This window comes from Fusarium mangiferae (assembly GCF_900044065.1).
Source record: "Fusarium mangiferae strain MRC7560 genome assembly, contig: FMAN_scaffold010, whole genome shotgun sequence".
Taxonomy (NCBI): domain Eukaryota; kingdom Fungi; phylum Ascomycota; class Sordariomycetes; order Hypocreales; family Nectriaceae; genus Fusarium; species Fusarium mangiferae.
In genome coordinates, this window is record NW_024573930.1 from 519,688 (window position 1) to 542,838 (window position 23,151).

The window sequence follows — 23,151 nt, forward strand, 5'->3', positions numbered from 1 at the left end:
CCATGATAGGAAAGTGTAAATCATTTAGACTATGAGATGCAAAAGTGTATAAGACAGGCAAGCGCAATGTATGGACAACTCGTAAGTAAGGTTTCATCGAATTTGCTGTCTTTGTATGGAGTGTTAAAATTTTAGGAATAAGTTAGGTAAATTGAGATAAATATTAGAAGAATTTATGGATTTGTCCTAAACTCATCCTAATATCTTCAAAGTCTTAGGAAGCGAGCTACTCACGTTCACTCAGCAATCTATCTTCACCATGGCAAATTCCTTGTGCATTTCAGACGAAACTTCAGTTCAGAATAACGGTCCAACGTAAATATCTTTAGCCAGGTATCCCCTGCATCAATCATAACTTTTAACTGTCTCAAACATTCAGGCCATGTCCATAGCCTTAATCTTATCCTTGGCCTTCTCATTCTCCATAGCCTGGTCCATGACCTGGTTGGGGTCCTTGTCACCGACATCGAGAACCTCAAAGTGTCCAGTCTCGGTGGCATCGCCAGTTCGGTAACCACTGTGAGCACCAAACACATACCACAAGTAGCCAGTGATACAAGCAGCGGCGAAGAGCATTGCGAATACTGTCCAGTTACCCATTGAGTACATGGGTCCTGTGCTGGAGGGGAAGAGGAAAGGTGCTGTGATACCGCCTGTGTTGGAGATGGCGATCATTCCTCCTGTTGCGAGAGCAGTAGCAGTTGAGCCTCGGACGGTAGCAGTTCGGTGCTATTTCATGTCAGTATATGTAACCAGTGATGAGAGCAAGTAAACTTACAGCAACGAAGGGAAGAATAGCAGAGTTGGTGCAAGCAATAATACAAACAGCGAAATATCTCACCCCCCAATGCTTAACAACAGCAAGGAGCAGATAACCAGTCGCAACAAACGCCAGGGCACCCAAGATATGCTTCGAGCGCTCCTTGGTCCTATCACTGTGCATACAATTGCCCACAATGATAAACACTGCAAAAACATTAGGAGGGACAGTGAGGAGCTGAGCCTTGTAGCCCTCGAAGCCGAGCGATGAGACGATGGAGGGAGCAAAGTAGCCGAAGGCGTTGAGGGAGTTGACCATCAAGAAGTAGGCGATGGAGAAGAGCCAGAAGAAGGGATCGACGACTGTGTCTTTGGCGATTTTGCTGTCCCAGTGCTTGTCGTTCATGGAGGGGGCGTAGGGGCCGAGACGCTTGACGGCGAAGGCGCGTTCTTCGGGGGAGAGCCAAGAGACAGTTTGGGGGTCTTTAACAGATCAGTACACGATCCCAGGGGGATTCGAGGTTAGAAACTTACAGTCAGGGAGGAAGAACCACACCAAGACTCCGACAATGACAGCGGGAATACCCTCAAGCACAAAGAGCCTATAGCCGTTAGATGTGTCGTTGGAATGGATTGAGACAGACTCACCATTGCCATCCAGCCAGACCAGCCTTTCCGTTGAGGAACGAAATACCCGTAGCAAGAACTCCACCAAAGGCACCCGCAACAGCAATACTTGAAGCAAAGATGGCCATTCGTGTAGCTCTCTCCTCAGGCTTGTACCAAAAGCAAAGATACATCATGACACTAACGCTCATTAGCACACACTCACACTCACTCTCGCCCAGTCGCGCTGACAACTTACCCAGGGAAGAAACCAGCCTCAGCCAGTCCAAGCATGATTCTCACAGCCAACAATCCACCATATGTGGTGACCGCAGCAGTGCAGATGGTGACAATACCCCAGGACACCATGATTCGCGAAATCCATTTACTCGGCGAAAAGTACTTGAGGAGGATGTTGCTGGGGAATTCCATGAGGACGTAGGGCACGAAGAACAGAGCGACGGCGATGTTGTATCTTTGGCCGGTGAGGTTGAGTTGTGAGACGATGTTGTGCTCTGGGGAGTCATTGTTGAGAGTCTTTGCGTTTCCAAGGTTGACACGATCGAGGTAATCTTGAGTCTGTTGTTAGCGACGAATGACTTGGATGGGCTATGGGGAAACGTACTGAGGAGATATGTTATGCAAATCCAGGGCAGGATTCGAAGATCTTGCTTTCTCACGATTCTCTTTTCCATCTCTTTGTCATTGAGATCGACCGTCTCTAGAGCAGGGACGTCTAGAGACGGCTTTGGCGAGAGAAACTTGTCCCAGTTGAAGAACATGATGGGCAATAGGAAGTCAAACACAGCTTATTCTGAGGATCCAGTCTCTAGTGACAAAAGAGGGAGAGCAACGCTTGTATTTAAATACTAGTCTACCTTATCTACGGCCGGATGATCTCTTACCATGATAGTGAACAATAAATTAACTTTATTAACTCCCAGCGATAACGGTACTTGGCCGTATCTACCCCAGATTTTCGCTTATAGAACACAGCGTTGCTATTGTACGATGGAATAGGAAGGGAGCGACACTGCAGAGAACAACTCCACTGTAGATAGGGCACCGGCCGCCGGCGAAGAGGGCCCCGGCGGGTATCATGATGCCGGTTTGGGAAATACAGCCCGGGAATGGGGACGGGGAAAGGGTTTTTTTACGTATTTCGTTTCGTTTTCTTTATTCATTCGGTGACAGGCCGAATGGGCCAAGCTTTGAATATCGCGGGGAAGATGTTCACGGGACTTGGAGCCTGCATTTCCTTTGCAATTGGGGTCATGAGACTGTTTTAAATAACTGACCTGCTTGGATATAACTGTTCTTGTGGTGTATACCTAGGTAGGTACAGAGGAGGCGAGATGGGATTTGGCGGAAATGCTGTTTTCTGATATCGATTCGGAGATGCCGAGCGGCCGATTTCGGGACGGGCGCCGAGCAATGGTGCGGGTTTTTTATTCCTATGTCCCGTTCGATTATTCCACAATTTATAGTATGGTTTCGGTACTGTATAGCGTGAGAGATAAGAACGCGAGATAAGATTTGACATTGGTTTCTGAATAATAGGCGATACGTTCTCGGGACGCTTTAGACCGATGGTGATGGTTCTAGTTGAGAGGCTAGAATGTTTCTCCTCACGCATCACAATACCGATATATTTAAGACCAATGCTATTTGCCCATATCCATTCAAAGTGTCTTGTGCCGTTGCAGATTTTGTAATTCAATCTGAGGTCTCTTCGAACCTTGGTATCATCGGGCACTCTGCATAATCCTGCTATCCTGCTATCTCACCTTACTTATGTACGATTCGTCTGTCAATGACTCGTTACTCACTGCACCTCGTATCCCCCATAAACTCAAATTGGCGAGCTAGACAGGGAACAAGGACAGATGTGAGATCCTTCACTGATTGTGATCTCAACTCATCGACCTATCATAGATCACCACCGGATGGATTACCACTCTGAATATGGACATCTGCATATTTAAAGACGGCGAACAAGGATGCTTGTCGACGAACACCTCACAAAGTTGGGGGCGCATCTCACACAGCGTGATTCACGGCCGAGATAATCACACAATGCTACCTCAGAAGGAAAGCTAGATTTGGCTGATCAACAAAACGTTAAACCTCACGTCGAATAAAGCCCAGCAAAGAACCATGGTATTCTTCAACATCGCCAACCACTCAACATACACACTAAAACAGCATCTACATCGCCTAATCCCGCTCCTTCGACCCAACAGTCGATCTCGAACTCGAATTCCTCAAAACCTTTCCCCCCTCAGGTCCAGAATCAGGTGTGTGCGTCGCACTACTCTCCCTCGCCAAAGGCGACGGGAAATCCGGCGTAACAGACCTCGAATCTGTCCCAGGTCTCTTCGGCTTCGAGCTCGTCGACAGCCTCTTGCGCCGCGCTGACATAGATCCGCTGCTGGGCCGTCTACTAACAGAAGCTTCTTCTTCAACGATAGGCGTAGGAGTTCGTATTGAGCTTGTGGATGCGCGGCGCACGCTACTCCCGCGACGACGCCGTTCGCGCTCAACGGCGATGTGACGCGGCGGTGTCTTCTCACGCTCCTGGCGCCGCGGTTGTCGCCCCGGGAGCCACCATAGCCAGCCGTATTGTTGCTTGACGAGTTGGTTGTCGCGCTCTTTGACTTTTTGCCGCAGCAGGGCTCGGCGCTCGTTCTCCTTCTCCCAGTATTCCGTCCTATATAGCTCCCAGTTCTCGCGGAACGTAGCAGAGAAGGGCTTTGCTAGGAGGAGCAGCTTCACGTAGTCGCCGCCAGGCGCTAGATCCTCCTCGTGACCGCCCTTCTCCTCATCTTCGTGGGGCAGTATCAGCGTCGGGTGTGTATCGCTCGTGATCTGGAGCTCCTTCTCCACCTCTCGCAAGAGACTCGGTTCGACGTATCGATACGATGAACTAGCCGTGTGTGAAAAGAGTCCGTATGTCAGGAAGAATCCAATCGTCGAGAGTGCTTCGGCCCACCACGTCCGTCGTATTATGATCAGCTTGCAGTTGAAGCCCCGTAGTCCTCTATTCGAAATGACGAACCATCGTCTTGGCCAGCGAATTCCACGCTCCCAGATCCCAGTCGCCCAGACGAGTATCGCAGTGATAATGCCGCCCATAAAGCAGACCTTCTCCGCACCCTCGACAGCCCAGTAGATAGAACCACCTACACCACGGCCGTCTTCACGGGGTGCGAGAAAGAGAGCATATCCAAAACCAGCGATCCACAGTGACAGCAGCGTGAGGAAGAAAGTATGGTGTCGCTTCCGAGCTCGTAGTTCGAGGAATTGCGCGCGCAGTGAAGCTTCGAGGATCAACAGGTTGAGATAGATCATAGACGGCGAACTCGGCGTGTGATGCAGCGGATCGCCTTGTTTGGCGGTGGTGGGGAGGATGGGGCTCGCGCCGGCTGCATCTTTGGCTCCTTGCGTAGGAGCTGAGGCGCCCTTGACGATGGAATCGACGTCGTCGGACATTTTTTGAGTTGGAGGCTGAGGGGCAGCCCGGGTCAAAGAGAGCTCGATGCCATGCAACTGGAAGAGGGATAGAGAGTCGGCAGTGGTCAAATAAACCCAAGGGAGAGAGCGGGAGGTCGAGCTGTGATTTGTTGAGCGAGTCAGTTGAGTTTTGTTGGTGTTTTTGTTGATCAACGTGGGTGAGTCGTGTGATTCTTGTGGTGCTTTGCTTTAGTTCCTTATTTTCCTGGGGAGAATATGGTTCGGTTTCTTTGACCCGCTTCCATCGTCATCACAAGCCAAAAGAAAGAAGAGATCTCGTAGGCTTGGCTTTGGCTCGGTAAATGGGTACTTTCGGAGCTTGCTTACCCTATACCCTTTTCGCGGACGGGGAAGCATACATGCAGAATATGAATTGAGGCTGATATATAATTAAGTTGTGCAATTGCGTGTTGCTATACTAAATTAGCTTCTCCATTACGATATGGTAATTGCGTGATTCAAATGCATGCTTGAATATGCTGCATATATCTTATTATATCTTTCCTTACCTATTGAAAGGATAATCACTTCATTAGGACCATTGGCTGACTAATGGCCATTACAGAGCAGTTACTCTTGAAAGAAGGATTCATACTATAGAAATCCTCGATTCCAAGATGTTTTTGCAAATAGAAGGTTCTCACCTGACCATCCAGTCATTGCAGCGAACCAAGAAGTGCAGTTTTGCACCTCGTCGGCTGCACGCGGATTAGGAGGAGCCTTTTCTTTCCTTGGGCTCGGGACTGCACTTGCTTCTACCAAGCCTCCACCGCAAGCTAACATTAGGTTCCTCGAAACTGGGATCAAATGCATCCAAGAGCCTCCCATTACCTTCAGGCGTATCACTTTGAGGAATATAGGGCTCCTCAACACATCCCTCATCTTCACTAAATGGGTTCTCCCCGCCTTCATACATGAAATTGGTCACTTCCCGGCTGACATCCATCATCACAGCGCCATAGATCTTGGAACGTCGAACATCAACGCGAACAACTATTTTGGGCTGGTTTTCTGAGTCCCGCCCGCGCCAGCCAAGCTTCTCCCGCATGTCGTGCACCAAGCTGTGATAGTCGCCACTATCGGGCATAAAGATAAAGAAGCTCAGCTCAACAGACTCCAGGGTTGGCGGCAAAGCTCCAAGAAATTCAATGACATCGTCCTTTTTGACAATAAATCGACATAGGCCGAAATGTCGAAGTTGGTGCCAGTCGTTAACAGGGAAGATACTATGCAAAGGAATAAAGTGGTCTCCTTCCTCTCCATCTCCATCAGGGTCGTCAGAGTCATAATCGAAGTCGTCAACATAAGCAACATTAGTCAATAGACTAAAATGTTGGATATCCCTCGCCTTGGAAAGTGTCTTCCGCAAATGATTACTTCGAAAAGAGCACCAGTTCATATTACACTGGTTGCCACAGTGCAGGGAGAGGTCGAGGGCTACGAACCCAGGATGGCTTAGGATAGTTTTCAGGTCTTTGATCTCGCTGTTCTCGGCGTCATCAAAAATACGACAGCTGATCCCCGTCCGAAGCTGATTGGTATCAATAGCCAAGTCGGCAAGTTTACTCTCTGGGTTCTCCCGTAGATGTTGGGCGATGATGCGACTGACAAGACAATAGCCTCGCCATTTATCCTTCTCCGAGCTATCCCAATTTCTCGCTTCGGGAAAGTTGGAATGCCTTCTTGTAAGAGGCCACCCACGCTCGATAGGGTAAAGGAGACCGCGTGGGAGTGATCTGATAGTGGGCGTGAGATACCAGGGTAAACCAGGCTTTCCATGAGCTGCAGGACTAACTACCACTCTTTTCAGATTGGGGAAACGTAGCAGCCCATACTTCAGCGCATCGGCGTCTCTGTTTGTGGCAATCGTGTCTTGCTGTTTTTGCCACAGTCTCTTGAAATGTTTGAATGCTTCTGCTGGGCTGAGTAGATGTTCAAAGGCTTCTTTAACTTGGGGATGGCGTGGCTTTGCCCACTCGACCATGTTGCGATTCTCACGGTAGACGTGACAATACCATTCAGGAACTCCAGTGGTCTCACCGATATCCCTTTCTTCGTCGTACCACGAGAACCACTCCATTTCATGGGCTGAATCAAAACGTGCATCATCGTAAATGATCTCTGTGACCTGGAGCCGAAGTGCTTTGTGATCAGCAACAGCTCTGAAGACCTCTATATCGTGCAAGTTGGGCGAAAGGAAGAGGCGGTTAAGGCGAAGATGCCTGACATCCTTGAAATAAGTGCATGTTTGGCGCAGATTTTTCAAGTCAATGTTGTGCAGTTCGCATAATATTTGATTGAGCACTTCGGCTGGAAGACGCCCAAAAAGCCCAGACGATCCTCGGCCTCCATCATTGGCGGTCATTCTCTCAAGTCGTTGAGATGGCTGAGACAGTAAAGTCTCTAAATTCCAGCTGCACCAGGGTACAAGCAGCTTCTACTAGTCACGTGCCTGTATAAAGAATACCTACCTAGGTAGGACCTTGCGTGGAACTACTTACCAAGTACCACCAATTGTAGCGGATTGCCCCAACACGTTGGGGAACCACAACGGGTACCGAGTACATCATAAACCGATATATTCCGGTTTTCCCTTGACAAGATATTCCATCACTATTACAGAGTTATTTACTATTAAATCTGTTCTCTTCTATATCTACCTTGCCTACTCAGCTCAGCCTCTTTTTATCGCTTACCCAAACAAGTAAACAATCGACTCAATTCCTCCGCAATCTCACTCTTCTTACTCTTGCGGACTTGTCCACGGACCGGAGCTTGTTTCAAACCCCGACATTTTCGTACCTTAACTCCGGCCTGTGCCTGTTGCGTCACGAAACGAGGCGTCATCCATAATTTCCAAAGTGTTTTTTTCAGTGTCGCTACAGAGGTCGAGGTTAAATACATATTAACCTCGCCCTCCCCCCAGGCAAGGAATGCTTAGACTTCAACCTTCTTCTGCGGTACTTCCTATATCGCGACTTTCTTCAATCACCGCTTTTAATACCACTACACCTACACGCAGTATGAGTACCGACGGTACCGTTCGTCCGCCTCATGGTGGGAGAGTGGCCGATGCGCCAGAGGAGATTAAGCATCAGGCCGAGTTGAAGCCTTCGCATGCGTTCTTGTTTCCACTTGGTTATAAAGATGCTGCGTATCAATGGGTGTGTAACCAGACATGATCAAGGAGTGAAAATTAACGATCTGTAGTGGACGAGTTTGGCACCTCAAGCCGTTGAGCGCAATCTGTTGAACCTCATGCCGCACCTTAAAGAGGCGAACGACAGTATTACAAACATCGATACTCCCGAACGACCTGACCCTTACGGTACACGAGTATGGCGACGAACAATGGTCCATCTTTCCGGAAAGAACCGAGCCTTGAACGAAGTCACCGTCGAGCGAGTCGGAGAAAAGGAGGAGGATGCTCTCGTCATGATCCACGGATACGGCGCTGGTCTCGGTTTCTTCTACAAGAACTTTGAGCCTATTTCTCGCATGAAGGGACTCAAGCTCTATGCGCTAGACATGCTGGGCTGCGGAAACTCGTCACGACCGGCTTTCAAGATCCACGCGAAGAAGAAGGAGGACCAAGTGCTAGAAGCGGAGGGTTGGTTCGTCGATGCGCTAGAAGAATGGCGAAAGGCCAGAAAGCTCGAACAGTTCACCCTCCTCGGTCATTCTCTTGGTGGTTATCTCGCAGTTTCATACGCCATCAAATATCCCGGCCGACTTAAAAAGCTCATCCTCGCCTCTCCAGTCGGTATCCCGTCTGATCCCTACGCTGTCAACGCCTCTATGCCCGAACCGAACACATCAACGATCCAAAACGAAATCACCCAGGACCAACAAAGCACGACTGAGCAAAACGGTACTCTCAAGAAACACAAACCTGCTTCAAACGTCCTACGACGACCTTTGCCGGGCTGGTTCGTCTGGCTCTGGGATCAGAACATTTCTCCCTTCAGCATCGTCCGAATGAGCGGTCCTCTCGGCCCACGATTCGTCTCAGGCTGGAGTTTCCGTCGCTTCAACCATCTGCCACAAGCTGAATCACAAGCTCTCCACGATTACTCTTTCTCAATCTTCAAGCAAAAGGGTAGTGGTGAATATGCTCTAGCCTACATCCTCGCACCTGGCGCATACGCTCGTCGTCCCGTTATCGACCGCATCCAAGAAGTCGGCCGTCAAACCATCACCAAACCCGACGGAACTACAGTCAAAGAAACCGGTATACCAGTAGTCTTCATGTACGGAGAAAACGACTGGATGGACGTCGCAGGCGGTCTAGCTTCAGAAGAGAAACTCAAAGAAACGAGACAAAAAGTCCTCGAAAACGCTACAGAAGATGAAAAGAAGCGAGAAAACGGCAGCGCAAAGGTTCTCCTCGTTCCCAAGGCCGGTCACCATCTCTACCTCGACAACCCCGAAGTCTTCAACGACATGATCCGCAAAGAACTCGAAGACACACGGAAATCCGAGCAAAGAAAGCAATAGCCCCAAATTATCACGTCTGGGTTTGGCTGGCATGAGTGATGACGAGGTATGAAGGAATTAACACGTCGGCGCTGTTGGCACACGCGGTATTTTCTGTGCGGTGCGGGATTTTAGACGGTTCACGACATACAGACATTGGAAAAAAGGCGTTTTTTTGCTACTGAGCTTTTTGTTTTGGATGAGCTTGCGTTTTAGACTTGCGTATACCTATTTTATCGCCTGCTTGGCATGGCGCCTTAAGAGTAGACTGTACAACATTGATATTCCATTTATTGTTACACTGGACGGCAGGCGTCTCATCACTGTGTGCTGAATACTTACCACGCTGTCACTTACACGAATGACATGAGTCGTGGTCGACAATATTGGGATCATGTCTGACTGAGGGTGAAACTTGAGTATGACGCATGACTCGAACAAAGCGAGTTTCACATGCTCGTTGACTAGAATTCTTAATAGAAGTGACAATAACCTGTTATTGTACTAAGCGTTCTTCAACTCTGAAAGAAGAAAGAAATCAGAATTTCGCCCCAGCTCCATTGCTTATTCCCAAATGAAGTAACCAACCTCCCCATCGGCGCTGAAGACATAGAGCACCACAATCCTCTTTCCCCTTCTCTAAACATCTTCGATGTGAATGGCCGTGTATACTGGCTCAACGAACTATAATGAAACCCATCTTTAGAACGCCCAGCAATGAAAGTGCTGAAAACACAACTGCAGATCATTTGATAATCGTAAAATCCCCCTCTTGCTCAAGCCATTGACCATGTTTCACAGGTTGATCAAATCAACTTCGGAAAAATCCGGGGGTGCTCTGCCATAAACAACTCGGACCTTGCTGTCGAGGGCCGTGCCCTCGTTGCTGATCCAGATGTGCTCGCTGTATGCCTGTGTTCGACGGATCTCGTCGTCGCTAATGCCAAGATCGTCGTGTGGAATCCAGACAGTAGGCCGACGGGCCCGAAGAGCTTCGTGCTGGAACGCGTGCCTAACGAGCGCATCTCTCTCTCCGGGTGTGAGGTCCTCGATTTCGTCATGAATACCACCAAAGAGAGCTTCGCCAATGGCAAGCTGAGCTTCGATATCCTTCTGGCGGTGCTTTCGTCGGTATTCCGAGGCTCTTTTACTCTTGTCCTTATCCTTGCTGACACCGGCCAACTTGCGGAGCTGGTTACCGCCATCCTTTGCCCATGTTCCGACCTGCTTCACAGGGCGTCGAATGGTACCAAACTTCCGCATCTCAATACCTTGACCATTCTGGGGTTGTTGATCCTTCTCTTGATAATCGGAGCTATCACGTTCCTCTGCCAGCTCGTCGTCGTCCAAAAGCCCAAGACGGCGGTCCTGGGCTCGCTGGAATGCCTGATCACGCAACACCGCCTCGTCTTCGAAAGTGATCGGGAGGTAGCGGAAGAGTGGTCCGAATGAGTAGTTGAGGAGGACTTGATACAGGACCGTAAGGATAAGGACGATGATCATGATAATGCCGTGAGGTGTGCAAACACTGTTGTCCTTTTCATCTCGTACGAGGAAGAACAGACCAGCCATACAAAGTTCCATGAAGTAGATGCCAGTAAAGGTCTGGTTGATGGCTCGAGGGTACAGGACACCACCTGTATCATGCTCAAAGCGGGTAACGTAGAGCATAGCATAGCGTTGAGCAAACCACAAGAGCGCAAAGGTAAGAATGGCGAAGATGGAGATCAGCGGTGCGATGACACAGTAAACGATGCCGATACACGCGAAGTTGGTATAGATTGGGAAGAATGCGCCCCATTTCACCTGACGCAGATTGGTGTTCCGCGACCACTTGTTACGTGCAGTACTGTCGAGGATCTTGGCAATAACGTACCACATGACCAGAGCACCGAGCTGAAGGAGAGTTGCAGAGCTGGTAGACATGGCTTGCAGAATCATGTAAGAGAAGAAGTAATTGGCAGCACTGGGCAAATTATACGCCAACAGGTTCAGAACGTCCGAAACGGTCTGGAGTTCTTGAACATTGTGTACTAGCTCATCGAGCGATGCCGCGAAGAACGACGCAATAGAGACAATCAGGAAAACTTGAATGAACAAGAAGGCGAAGTAGAAGATCTGGACGAACTCGGCTCTCTGGGAACCTGTTTTCGCACCTCTAAAGCGAGCGAGGAAATCCAGAATGATGGGAATCAGCACCAGCAGTATACCGAGGACGACTGCTGGCAAGACACCAGCCACGGCCTTCGCGATATTGTGGACTGTATCGTTGTCCTTGAGGAAAGACAGCCACTGATTTGATCGGATAAGGTTGTCAAGCTGGCTCAGCGCGGCCGTCCAAGCGACAGGGATAGCCCACAGGAAGATCATGGCAACAACAGTAACAAAGACAAGCCCGGATCGTAGCCACTCTTGCCACCAGCTAAACGCCATGTTATCCCAGTCGACATCCTTGGGTGAGATTTCGTTCATTCTCGGGGCCATCTGTCTAGGTACATGGTGAATGACACTCTGGCAAGCCATATGAGCCGCAACTTGGTGGTTGAACTGGATAAATGCAGAGTTCGCGAGCGGGAATCGTTCGGGATGCTGTTGGTCCGTTTCAATTTCCAGGTTGAGGCGGGCCAGTTCTTCACGACACCAGTAGATCGTATCGACCTTTTTAGTAACGAAAGGAACTCCGAAAAGCCAGGACTGTCCGAATAGAGGGAGACGATGCGTTGGGCGATCCTTCTTCTTAAGATATTTCTCCCATTCCGCTGGTTCGGCATCCTCCTTGTACTCAGTGTCGTAAGCTGTAGGATATTCTATGGGCTCTCCTTCATCCTCCGGGCTCATAAACGGGAGGGCGTACTTGATCTTTTGCCACAAAGGCTTGCTTTCGTTCGTCTTCTTCTGCCTGAATGCTGCTGAAACACCTCCTTGGGGAACAGGCGAAGCATAAGCACCAGGAGGTGGCTTCCAGAATTCCCACCACTTGGCTTCCTCTTTGCTGTAAATTTCGTCAATGTTCTCCAGCTTTCGGACAGTGTTACCAGGATTGCCAAAATGTTCCCGGTTTGGTTGGGGGTTGATGGCAGCGGTACTATCAGCCGAGGCCCTGCCGTTTCGTGACTGATTGTTCAGAACCCGGAGAGTGTCTGAAGGAGAGTTGAGCTCACCCTCGTCCACTGAAGCCCGCTCACGAACTCGATCAGAGTTTCGAGACGTAGTCCGAGGTTCTGTTGATTTGGAGAGGCCCATGAAACCATTTGTTGTCTCCAGAGTGTCATCCACGTTGTTGCCAGCCTTAGACACAACCCCCATAATTCCATGCCCGACTTTAGCGAGCGGATCACCTAGAACAGGTACCCTGAAGCCCCTCTTTTTGTTATGCTCCTCATGCTCATGCTCAAGATCATGGTTGTACGTCTCATATTGAGACTCACGAACACCAGCATCCACACTGTGGGGAACATTGTGTTGATCGCCAGCCGCCGTACCTGAAGCGCTCTGAGCCATTCGCTGGGCTGCCGCGTCGTCTTTAGCATTCCGGTCTGCTCTTTCTTGTTTTGTTTCGGATCGAAGCTTCAATTCTTTGCGTCGTTTCTTCTCTTCTGCCTTTTGCTGCTTAAGCTGTGCTTTCTTGGCATCTTTGATCAGATCTGTCTCTGCCTGTTCAAGTGCCAGGTGAATTTTGTTGCGCTCCTTGACCTTGTCCAATAGTGATGATAAATCTCGGTTGAGCCAGATATTTCTTATGCCTCCAGGGAAAACATCGAAGAGACCCATCAGAGCGTCTTCGCTGAGCCACTTGGCAGGAATAGAGTTGACTAGAACGGTAGTAGCCGAGGCTCTGAGTCGGTGCTCAGCGCTTGTAAGGTAGTCTTGTCGAACCTTGATGTATACCCGGAGCTCAAAGAAGAAGACTGTGCAAACCCAAATAACCACCAGGATGGCCATAATCAAATGTGCTGTGTATCGGCTAGAGTTCTTGGGACTGACATTTCCCCATGAGAGTGTGTCGAGACCAGTGGGCGTGCCTTCATTCTTTTCATCATCATCATCCCTGACATCAACCTTTTGTCCGAGACCACCAACGTAGTTCAGGGGGATCAGAATCGGCATAACGATAGCGCCAATGGGAAGGAAAATGATCAGAAGCGTCTTGAGGTAGCGGAGGAAGAAATAGGCGTCTAGACCACATTTTTCGATAACTTCACGATCTCCATAATGCCATAATGTCTTTAGCATAGCAAGGGGCTTATTAGGCGGTGATTCGGTTCGTTCTCGTTCAGGTACCAAGTAGGTCTTGGGTTTGCTGGGAAAAGTCAGTGATGTCGGAGTCAGGAGCGACGATCGGTTTCGACCTACAAGATGCGAGCCAGTTTATTGCGAAGAATTAGGAAAAGTAGAATCTGGACTGCAAAAACTGCCACAGCGACTGCCACGGCAGTGAGGAAACTGACGACGCCGATTCCCTTGTCCTTGTCCGCAGCGCTGGTTGAATCTCCCTGGAATGCTGAAGTCGTTGTTGTTGGACGGTCGGACGAGGTGCGAGATGGACTTAGTGTTTGGGAGGCGGAGATCGCTGAGGAGAGGAGGGAGCTCGCGATAGAGCTGGTGACCGAAGCTGCTGTTCCTGTTGCCGAATCGGTCGCTGACGCCGAAGCGTCTGAATCTGTTGACGACATGTCGAAATCGAAGCCGTCGACAGTTTAGAACTTGGGAACGGGAGGAGAGAGGAGAGCGAGAGCCCCAAACGGGGTGGATATTGAAAGGGCCTGTTCTCAAAGAATGTTGTAATGGGTTGGAGCACAATCTGAAACGTGATAAGTGATAAAGTATGACAGTTGACAACGTAGGCGATACACCATTAGCCAAACTGTTTGTAAGAAAGAAAACAAGTGGTAGATATGTTGAGGTGAAGATGTAACGAAAAAGAGGGTTTTGGTACTAGGTTGAGTTTCCAAGATATTCGGTGTTTGGACTTGCACCTATTATCGGTCGCGTCATGACTGGCGACCCCTGCCCTCTCACGGGCGGCAACCAATTCCAAAAGAAGAACGAAGCGGTGTATGATTGGACACATGGGCACTAATCTTTACAACAGGGGGGCTTCACTGGATCTTGCGCTGCAGCGGCTGCTTAGCCGACAGGATAAGTTCCCCCACCTAGCGAAGTTAAGCAGCGAAAACTGGGCACTCTGGGGGGCTCATGACATCAGAGGCTTGATTGGATGCCAACCCTCTATGCTGAAACAGGCCCCCCTTTGTGGTCTGGAGCGGCATTGCTCGTATCGGATTCGTTGGCTGAGACTCGTTGAGGACTTCAACTCTCGTGGACGGGAAACGGGCACTACCTAGAAATAGAAACTTGCGAGCCGCGCGCTTCAATTCACACGAACGATAATATCTAACGTTGCCCCAGACTCTCTTTGGGAATTTTTGCTGTCTGTCATTTTCGCAAACCTAAAATGACGTCTCCTTTATCTATCGGTCTTTCATTTACAGGTGCCACATCTATGGTAACGCGCGTGGGGTGTAATGTAACTCTTTAATGAAGGTTAACTTGAATACGCGGACACAGCCGAATAAACATATTACCAATTACTCATCCATCCATTCTTACATCGCTTCAACTAACAACAGATAATCTAGATCGTACGTGGTACACGTTATACACAACCCTTGAAAACGCGCAAGCAAGACAAACATAAACCAGGAACTAAACATATGGATAACTGTCGACAAATCCAAATCTCCGTCTAATCTTTTTGGCAATGACTACCCCCAGGGCAGTAAGCGTAGGTGTCGCCGCCAATACCAAACCATCCACGGCAGTCGGACTCTTTGTGTTTAATACCAATGGTCTTTGTCTCTGTTAGCACATCTTAGACGAATCAGTGCAAGGGATACTTACATCTCCTTTGTACTGGTAGTAGTAATGACGAGACTTAGTCACGCAAAGTGAATAACTAGCATCGCAGTTGGGCAGAGTATATCGGAACAGCATGTCAAGCAGGGCTGACATGCCCTCCTTATCCTCAATTTTGCGAGTGGTTCCTTCGAACCGGGCCTTGAAAACTCCCTTTTCGGTTGTTTTGCCGCCGCCTTCTTTGAAGATTTGTTCTTGACCTGCCGAGACGATCTCATCAACGTAGGAGTCTGGCCACCAGTCATCTCTGGGGCAAACCCAGGACGACCCTGTCATCCTCTTGCGAGCCATGATGCAAGCATACACATCGTCGCCTGAGTAGACTGGTAGAAACCAGTAGCTTGACTGGCCAAGGCCTTGAACCCAACAGTTGTCAGGGGGGTCCGCGACTTGACGCTTTGTCGTGGTGGTGTTTCCCCTCTCGACAAAGGTCGGCTCGCCGATCCTCACGTCTTCGGGAAAACCTTGGATGGCCATTGCATGAAGACAAGAGGGGAATAGTGCAAGGAGAGAGGAAGCGAGAAAGAGTGAAGACTTCATGATGAAACTCAAAGCAATGAAGTAACTGATTCAATGAACGAACGAGGGAACGAATGAATGAAAAGGGAACCCGAAGCCTGTCGGGGTGTGTTTGATCTGATGAGGAGTTGCTACAGAATCTCAAAACCAGCAGATACTTCAACTCTTTATACAATTTCAAGCTGTATCAAGGTCCGCGTTGCTATAGAGAACTCTTCGTCTCATATCATGGACGCGCATGATCCGAGAGCAACAAGATCCAGAACGGCGGCAAACGAGCTGACTGCAGGAGGAAATGAAGATATTCTCACCAATGGACTGAACTTGATGCCCTCCTAGCTCTATCCGAAGCACTATTTCGGTGTTCCTGCATATTGATGATGCCTGATCCCCATTCTGGACATTTTTCATGTCATCTGTATGGAAGAGGAGAAATAAACTGTTGGCGCTAGACAGTGCTAACGTCAGAGACTTAGTCTCGAGGGCAGGTTATATTTCCTCACCGCATTATCAACACCACTATCTAGACTTAAGGCTGAGTTGTGGTCCGAGTGAATGGTAGCGATACGTTACCGTCCTGCTGGATTAGCTCCCAACTGGCTGGGCGTCCCACTTGATATATAACCGAGCTCCCAGGCGCTTAGCAGAATATGCCTTCCGGATACTCGGTACCCAATTGAAGATTGACAGCTGGACATAGGGGATGAAAAATACTGCTGTCTTCGGTCGAGTCTCCCGCAAGCGCTGTGGCTTATTTTTGAGCTGAAACGCCAATATTTTGGTCCATATTCGTTGAAGTGCATTAGATTGAAGATGGTGGTGTGCCTTACAGCGATGATCTGACTGAGTGCTTACACAGCAGATCGCATGCTGAAGAATTTGACTGCATACACATACTACATAGTAGATACAGGAACTCCAATGAGACGCAGCCGTCATGGCGCAGTGAAACAAGAAATGTCGTCCAAAGTGAGTCAAGTGACAGGCTGGAAACACGACGATAGAGTTGTAAACCGAGCGAAGATCATGGCTAGCGAATGGCCTGACTCCACTGAATACCTTCCACAAATGGAAAATACAGGCCTTGGAACAGGTTACAGTCAAATCTGATTGGGACACGTCAGATCTCACATTTTCCTGAAACGTCCCTCGACGTTGCATTGCAAGGGTTCATGTTGATCACGTTACCCTACGTCACTGCGGAAGCCCATGCGGAATTCATTCCCAACGTGAGATGCCATGGCATCGACTGTTGGTCTCAAGCAGTAATCAATGGATTCTTGATATGTATTCACAAATTCGGAGGTGACTATTATTAGAAGTCAGTTGACAAGTTCCTATACTCAATTGGGTTGGTACAGACCTGGCCAGCGTCTAAAGACCGGTGAGAATAACAAAGGACCTTGTTGGCTTTACAAACCAACCAAGTAAGGGACTTTGAGAATAAACAAACTAAATCTTGTTCTCTAACTGCCGTAATGTTCAGACTATGTACTTGTATTGTCAATTGAGTCCCTTGGAACTTGGTGGACGTGTCTACGATCTTGAAGCTTGGGCTGCGGTATCCATTGACAATGAGTTGTCCCTACCGCTCACATACTGCGTCTATCTAAACTCTTATCATGTTCAAAATAATTAAATGAGGGAAAAGATGTAATTCTTGAGGCAGTTTATATAAATCCATCAAATCCAGCTATGGATACGAATGATCAAGCGCGCAAAGAAGCCTTTGTACGCCTGTGAACTTAACATTCCAGTATTTCATCTCTAACCAACTGGCGACCACAACCTTTCTCGACAGCTCTTTCGATCACACCGCCAAGATGCCTATCACAGAAACTTTCTTCCCTGCATTCTTGAAAGCTTGTGATGACGATCCTAACGACATTCTGGTTATCCAACTCAAGTGTGGGATTTGCCACGAACAGATGACATTGGAAGATGGAACTGATCCTCAACTCCGTGCGTTTGTCCTCCGTTGTATGCAAATCTATTGTAAAGGATGCGTAGACGCGATGGTAGCCCATAGCAAAAACGACAACGAGGCGCACCATGTTTGTCCAACGTGCCGTGCGTGTCTGCATTGTGCAACTTGCCTAGCCCCCTGTGAGAAGGGCAGTCTGATCCACAGGGACGAGGGAAAGTCAATTGCGCTTATAGAAGACATTCTAAAGCTGCGGCGTAATCGGTGGTACTGCTTCAGTTGCGATGCGGCTGCCTTCACAACCTGGCTGCAAATGATGTTGAAGATATCAATGGATTGTACTGACGTCGTCAACGATGGACAGTTTCTGAGAATCTGCGTCGAATATGAAGGTAGGACATGGGGTGGTCCCCCACCGGATGATGATTTGAGGCTCGTCAACCAGGTCTCGTTGCCCATAGATCTTGAGGTGCCGATTAAAATGATTGAAAAGGGCCTTCTGAAGGCCCACGGGATTGCGGTACCTGATGATGGCTCAACAGTATTTAACTATGAAATTCGTCTCTATGAACTGAGAGACAGACAGGATATTTTTCTCGTGTGGGAGAGACGCCACATCGAGAAGATGGAGCAGGAGATACGAGACAATTGGCTTGGAAGCCGAAAGCTCATGGTCTTGGACCTCGCTTACGACCTGCGCGATCTTTGGTCTGATGAGAATATTCGTATAAAAATGGAAGAGCGAGTAGAGCGTGGGAAAATGAGTATGATGGATTATATAGACGAAGTCAAAGAAGCAGCTGGAGACGACGAAGATGAATCTGGAGACGGCGAAGATGAAGAGCCAGATGTGTACGTGGTTTGAAGAAAGGGTAAGTAAGGTAAGTAAAGCGTAGTAGGAGTAGGCCACTTACTTCGCTTCATACAGATATCCAGTGATGGGTCAAGGAATAAACTGCTGTGCTCATCGTTAAGTTTCCATTGTGACCTCGAACTTGAGCTTGTATATGCGCAAGAACTATAGAGATGATGCATGAATGGACTGGCTTGGGATTGTCTCCAAATCTTCTAGGCCATCTTGCAAATAGGGTTGATCATTATTCACTTACACTCAGTAAGAGTATCCGCCCTTTTTGCAACTGAGAAGTGCTAATGGAGTCTCTATCATGAACACAGCATGGATTACTCGTAGACCCTTATCATCAGGTTATAAGTATGCCCTAGCGTATGGACGGAAACGTAGCCTCTACTCAATAGTGGAATAACGCTCTTTTACTAAGGGACAGAGACAAATGCTCCTCAGCGACACCAATGGAAGAACCCCCACAGTGCAAGAAGAAATTGAAGATCATGCTTTCAAAGAACATAGTTGGACGCGGTCTGTTCCTTCACCAGACCCATTGTGCAAGATAGTCTGGTTATGTGCTAACAAAGATCCTGTTAGATCAACAGATGAAGAGCCGTTCATTATCATAAGCGTGAAGTCTCCAGCGGCACAGTGACTATGTTCAGTGACAGTGGTATATCATAAGTCTTGATCTCAAAGTATATAATACTATCTCACCTCCTAACCCAGTGTAGCAAGGAACTTCTTCTACCCATCCATCATACCATCAGCGATCCTGCAACTATCAAACCATTTCAATTAACAGCGAATAGGTTCTCCAAATGTCTTCCCCCAAAGATCTTATCACCACGGCCTACTATCCCGAGCTTGCAAAGATCATCAACAATGATCCTACCGCTATTGAGCGCTTAGAGCTCGAATGTGGCATGTGCCAGGACAAGATGAGTAACCCAGAGGACAAGACTTGCGATGCTATCATTTTCCCCTGCGGTCATATGTTCTATCCCCCTTGTGTCAAAGAGTATAGAACGCACACCCTTTCCAATGATATCCCTTACAAATGTCCTGTCTGTCGCACTGATCTCAAAGGCAAGATCTGTGGGTGTCCGGGCGACAAAGATACGTTATTCGAGCCCACTCAGCATCAAGATGAGAGCCTTTTGGCTAGACTGAAGGATGAAATCTCCAACCCCGAGGGCCCTTGCGTCTCGTGTCAAATGGCTACATTGGTCCGTAACTTGCGACGCATCGCTCTCTACGAACACGATCCCGCACCGTTGATCAAAGACGGACATATGCTGCGAGTTACGGCTCAGAAACGCGATGACAAGGAAGTTCGAGCAGAATCTGACAACGCAGAAGTGGTCAGACAGTTGCCAATATCGGCAGAGCCTATGGAACTGTTCAACCTTGCGGGAAGGGGCCTCGACACGGTATGGAACGGGCTTGCTCAAGAGGAAGAATCCACCCTGTTTGACTTTGAACTGGCTCTTTGCAAGCGATATCCTGAGGAACATAAGGACTGGCCGCATCGAAGAGGATAGATGGACTTTGTCGAACGGGTGGGGTGGCGCCGACCAGACAGTACCGAACGGAGGAGACTTCTCGAAGCTTTCAAGGGTGCAATCGAGCTAGGTGAGGCGTTCATCAGTGATGAGGATTACAAGGAGCATCAGAGACGTATGAGAAACCAGGAACGTCTGGAGGTTATCTTTTTTTGAGACTCTAGAGCTGGAGGAGGAGATTCAGGCCGCCGGGATGAACTAGATGGCCAGGATGACGAGGATAGCGAGAATCCTAGACTCTAACCCTTGGCTACTATCTCGGTTGTTGGTGGGCTTTTGGCTAGTAGTTACCAATTCGGTGCTTTTCTTGCTAGGCACATTTGTCAAGGTAGTGAGAGGCGAAGGGTGAAGAATTGCGGAACAGAACCTTGCGAAGTGAGTATGTAGATGACCTGTCATCGTCTGCTGGTTCTGGGGACAGTTGGGGCGAGAGTCGTTGAGGGTACTGGGGGTATTTTGTCATGAATGTGGTTGTTTTTTTATTAGCATAGTTAGGTATGTATAGGGGAATAAATGTGATTGTTGGATAGGCATTGAAAAAGTGTTCTTTAAAGTACCTGAACATAAGTGATTATCCAACTTCTCCTGCTCTACAATCAAAGAGTTAACACCTTGTTACCAGCCAGGGTAGGCATGGCATAGCTTGGTACTCTATACAGTATGACAACGATGTTACTCAACAGAGAAGTGAAAGCTATGATCTAGATCTTAGAATATATCAAGATCTCGGTATGTTAGCCTAATTCTGAGGGTCTCTTTGGCGAATAGATTTTGGCATCTTTCAGTGTCGCAAGTTTCCTTGCTCCAGAGGGGTAGTCTCAGTTACTCGGTCAGTTACTTTTAGAGACAAATAGGAAAACACTCTTACATCAGAACCTACAGTTCCTGAATACATGTTTATATTTAAGGTACCTAGTTTAGTAGTGTTGCGGTAGAAGCTCGCCAAGAAGCCCCAGAACTATTACAGAGCCATATAGCTACATTCTCTCACAATAATATCTCTACCTGCATCCAGTCTTATAGTGCCAATAATAGTCACATTACTGGCATTCAACCTTAAGAGCATAACATTACGAGCCTAGAAGCTGCAATAGCCAGGTACTAGCCGGTACATCCTATTATTACCGTTTTATTAAACTTAAACTTGGCTGGTACTGATATACAGTTTAAGGGATAGCTTAAAAGTTTATTACTAGTTCCTATCTCTAGATCTTAATTATCAGCTAATAGTAGGGGCTCTAGACTAGCCATGTTGGTTTATCTTATTACCCTCTCTTAACATTACTTAATAAGGTAGGTAGGTTTATGTATTTTATTGACTTTTCTTTTCTTAACTTACTTGCTTGATTTTCTAATAGATAATATCTTCTTGTCTGCGGTTATCTCAGTCTTTAAATCGTTGGCCAAATAGTCAAGAAATTTCTCTTAAGGGGTATCCTCATCCAAAATCTGGTCATCCTCAGCCTCAACCAGGAACCGAAACTCTCACAGATCTCACGTCTCCTCATCTCCAAGAGCCTCTTTCCCTACATAGCCATCAGTTTTCATTGTTGGGGGCAGTCTCTTGCTCTGCAGGGGACTCTTCAACCCGTGACAGAATTTCGGGCTTGAAGTGAAGCACCCGAATCTTCATCGAGCTGAAGTCCGCTTCCAACCAAACCTCGTTCCGTCGCTGCGATCGGACCGCGTAGGCGACAATCTCGCTGATCATGTGCTTGATGGAGGTAGGAGCCTCGATTTCGAGAACCGGTCCAGTCACCTCCCGCGAGCAGTATTCGTCACTGTTATAAAGCATGATGCCGATACCCAGGTACTCGCCCTTGAGCTCTTCTGGAATATAGGGGCTATTTCTCAGTTCTCGCTCAAAGAGTCTCTGCAAACCCAGGATTCCGCAGGGGCCGCATCCTCGTGGCATACCGCCACCTTGCGATAGGATGGGAGGCAGCTTGTTCATATTACCCGGAGTCAAGGGCAGAGGCATGCCGGTGTGAGCGTGGCCGCAGTCGTGGACTAGTTCTGTGCGGCAGATAGGGCACCGGGTGTCACCTGTGTCGTAGTATGCGAGTATACATCTAGCGCACAGAATGTGACCGCATGGGAGGACGCGAGGACGACGCGGAGGCTGAGTTTCATCATCGCTTTGGCCTCGGTAGTGGAAGGAATCTCTGCAGACGACACACTCTAGGCCGAGGGTCTCCAGATTAGCGACCCTGTTGTTCTGGGCGAAGGCCTTGAGATTGGGCCAGAAGTGCTCCTGGTTGGGCATGTCGCTTGGGATTTAGGTCGACAATAAGTGCTGCGATGTGGGAATTCTTTCACAGGGGTTTCCAAGATACGTCGACAGCAGTTTGTGGCTTTAGGTACACTGCGTTCTGGTTTGTTGTGTTAGCCTGGTATGAAGATGATGGGAATAGGTGAAAGAAGGATGCAGTTGAAAGTCTGGGTTACCTTGAAGGACTACAGACTTGTTGAATATGCAAGGCTGTAGAACAAGTAGTCTCGGAGTTCTTGTAAGGATGAAGAAAAGAAAGAGCTGAAGAAGCCTCGAATTTCTTGTGTTGTAGGGACAGAACAAAAGTCGAACTTGAACAAGTGCTCTCAACCAGGGTGATTTCTTCGTACGCACCACTGCCACTAGAGCTGTGTCTGCCAGTGACAGTATCAAAGTCCAGATGAAAGACTCAGTCGCTGGCACTGGCTTTCTGTCACTGGTAATGGGGAAAGGAGTTCACTTCGGCCGTCTACTGAGCTTGTGGTCCAGGCCGAGGACTGATCGCCGAAATCTCATGATAGTTACGGCAAGTGACGGAATACTATATAGTATAATGGCCTTTGTTCATTTGACGGCGGATATAGTGAATGTGTCTCGGTATATCGGTGAGTGCATTTGTTGGCACATGATTACAGATGAACTATTATATACAAGGCGAAGGTAAGAACCCCAGGTTGCGCTGAGAGAACTCCAGGAAAAAATAATTTGGGCGCTTATTTATATCTGAATAGGTACGCGTAATCAGAAATTTGCA

General features: G+C 48.3%; 9 protein-coding genes across 9 annotated transcripts; 3 read left to right on the plus strand and 6 right to left on the minus strand.

Moving 5' to 3' along the window:
• Window positions 1-375: 375 nt before the first annotated feature.
• Window positions 376-2,147, minus strand: FMAN_02272 (uncharacterized protein; the record flags this gene model as incomplete). The annotated part of the gene is made up of 6 exons (XM_041835606.1): window positions 376-729; window positions 779-1,242; window positions 1,294-1,361; window positions 1,408-1,566; window positions 1,625-1,937; window positions 1,991-2,147. 6 exons carry the CDS (start codon window positions 2,145-2,147, stop codon window positions 376-378), a joined length of 1,515 nt encoding a protein of 504 aa, XP_041685754.1.
• A 1,435-nt stretch (window positions 2,148-3,582) lies between these two features.
• FMAN_02273 (uncharacterized protein) lies at window positions 3,583-4,857 on the minus strand (the record flags this gene model as incomplete). The annotated part of the gene is made up of 1 exon (XM_041835608.1): window positions 3,583-4,857. One exon carries the CDS (start codon window positions 4,855-4,857, stop codon window positions 3,583-3,585), a length of 1,275 nt encoding a protein of 424 aa, XP_041685755.1.
• Window positions 4,858-5,587: 730 nt separating this feature from the next.
• On the minus strand, window positions 5,588-7,243 carry FMAN_02274 (uncharacterized protein; the record flags this gene model as incomplete). The annotated part of the gene is made up of 1 exon (XM_041835609.1): window positions 5,588-7,243. The coding sequence occupies one exon, from the start codon at window positions 7,241-7,243 to the stop codon at window positions 5,588-5,590; it is 1,656 nt and encodes a 551-aa protein (XP_041685756.1).
• A 658-nt stretch (window positions 7,244-7,901) lies between these two features.
• FMAN_02275 (uncharacterized protein) lies at window positions 7,902-9,375 on the plus strand (the record flags this gene model as incomplete). The annotated part of the gene is made up of 2 exons (XM_041835610.1): window positions 7,902-8,030; window positions 8,089-9,375. The coding sequence occupies 2 exons, from the start codon at window positions 7,902-7,904 to the stop codon at window positions 9,373-9,375; spliced, it is 1,416 nt and encodes a 471-aa protein (XP_041685757.1).
• Window positions 9,376-10,149: 774 nt separating this feature from the next.
• FMAN_02276 (uncharacterized protein) lies at window positions 10,150-14,027 on the minus strand (the record flags this gene model as incomplete). The annotated part of the gene is made up of 2 exons (XM_041835611.1): window positions 10,150-13,654; window positions 13,708-14,027. The coding sequence occupies 2 exons, from the start codon at window positions 14,025-14,027 to the stop codon at window positions 10,150-10,152; spliced, it is 3,825 nt and encodes a 1,274-aa protein (XP_041685758.1).
• A 1,073-nt stretch (window positions 14,028-15,100) lies between these two features.
• On the minus strand, window positions 15,101-15,810 carry FMAN_02277 (uncharacterized protein; the record flags this gene model as incomplete). The annotated part of the gene is made up of 2 exons (XM_041835612.1): window positions 15,101-15,205; window positions 15,256-15,810. 2 exons carry the CDS (start codon window positions 15,808-15,810, stop codon window positions 15,101-15,103), a joined length of 660 nt encoding a protein of 219 aa, XP_041685759.1.
• A 1,802-nt stretch (window positions 15,811-17,612) lies between these two features.
• FMAN_02278 (uncharacterized protein) lies at window positions 17,613-18,578 on the plus strand (the record flags this gene model as incomplete). The annotated part of the gene is made up of 1 exon (XM_041835613.1): window positions 17,613-18,578. The coding sequence occupies one exon, from the start codon at window positions 17,613-17,615 to the stop codon at window positions 18,576-18,578; it is 966 nt and encodes a 321-aa protein (XP_041685760.1).
• An 803-nt stretch (window positions 18,579-19,381) lies between these two features.
• Window positions 19,382-20,104, plus strand: FMAN_16178 (uncharacterized protein; the record flags this gene model as incomplete). The annotated part of the gene is made up of 1 exon (XM_041835614.1): window positions 19,382-20,104. The coding sequence occupies one exon, from the start codon at window positions 19,382-19,384 to the stop codon at window positions 20,102-20,104; it is 723 nt and encodes a 240-aa protein (XP_041685761.1).
• A 1,558-nt stretch (window positions 20,105-21,662) lies between these two features.
• Window positions 21,663-22,391, minus strand: FMAN_02279 (uncharacterized protein; the record flags this gene model as incomplete). Its single annotated transcript, XM_041835615.1, has 1 exon — window positions 21,663-22,391. One exon carries the CDS (start codon window positions 22,389-22,391, stop codon window positions 21,663-21,665), a length of 729 nt encoding a protein of 242 aa, XP_041685762.1.
• Between the last annotated feature and the right edge of the window lie 760 nt (window positions 22,392-23,151).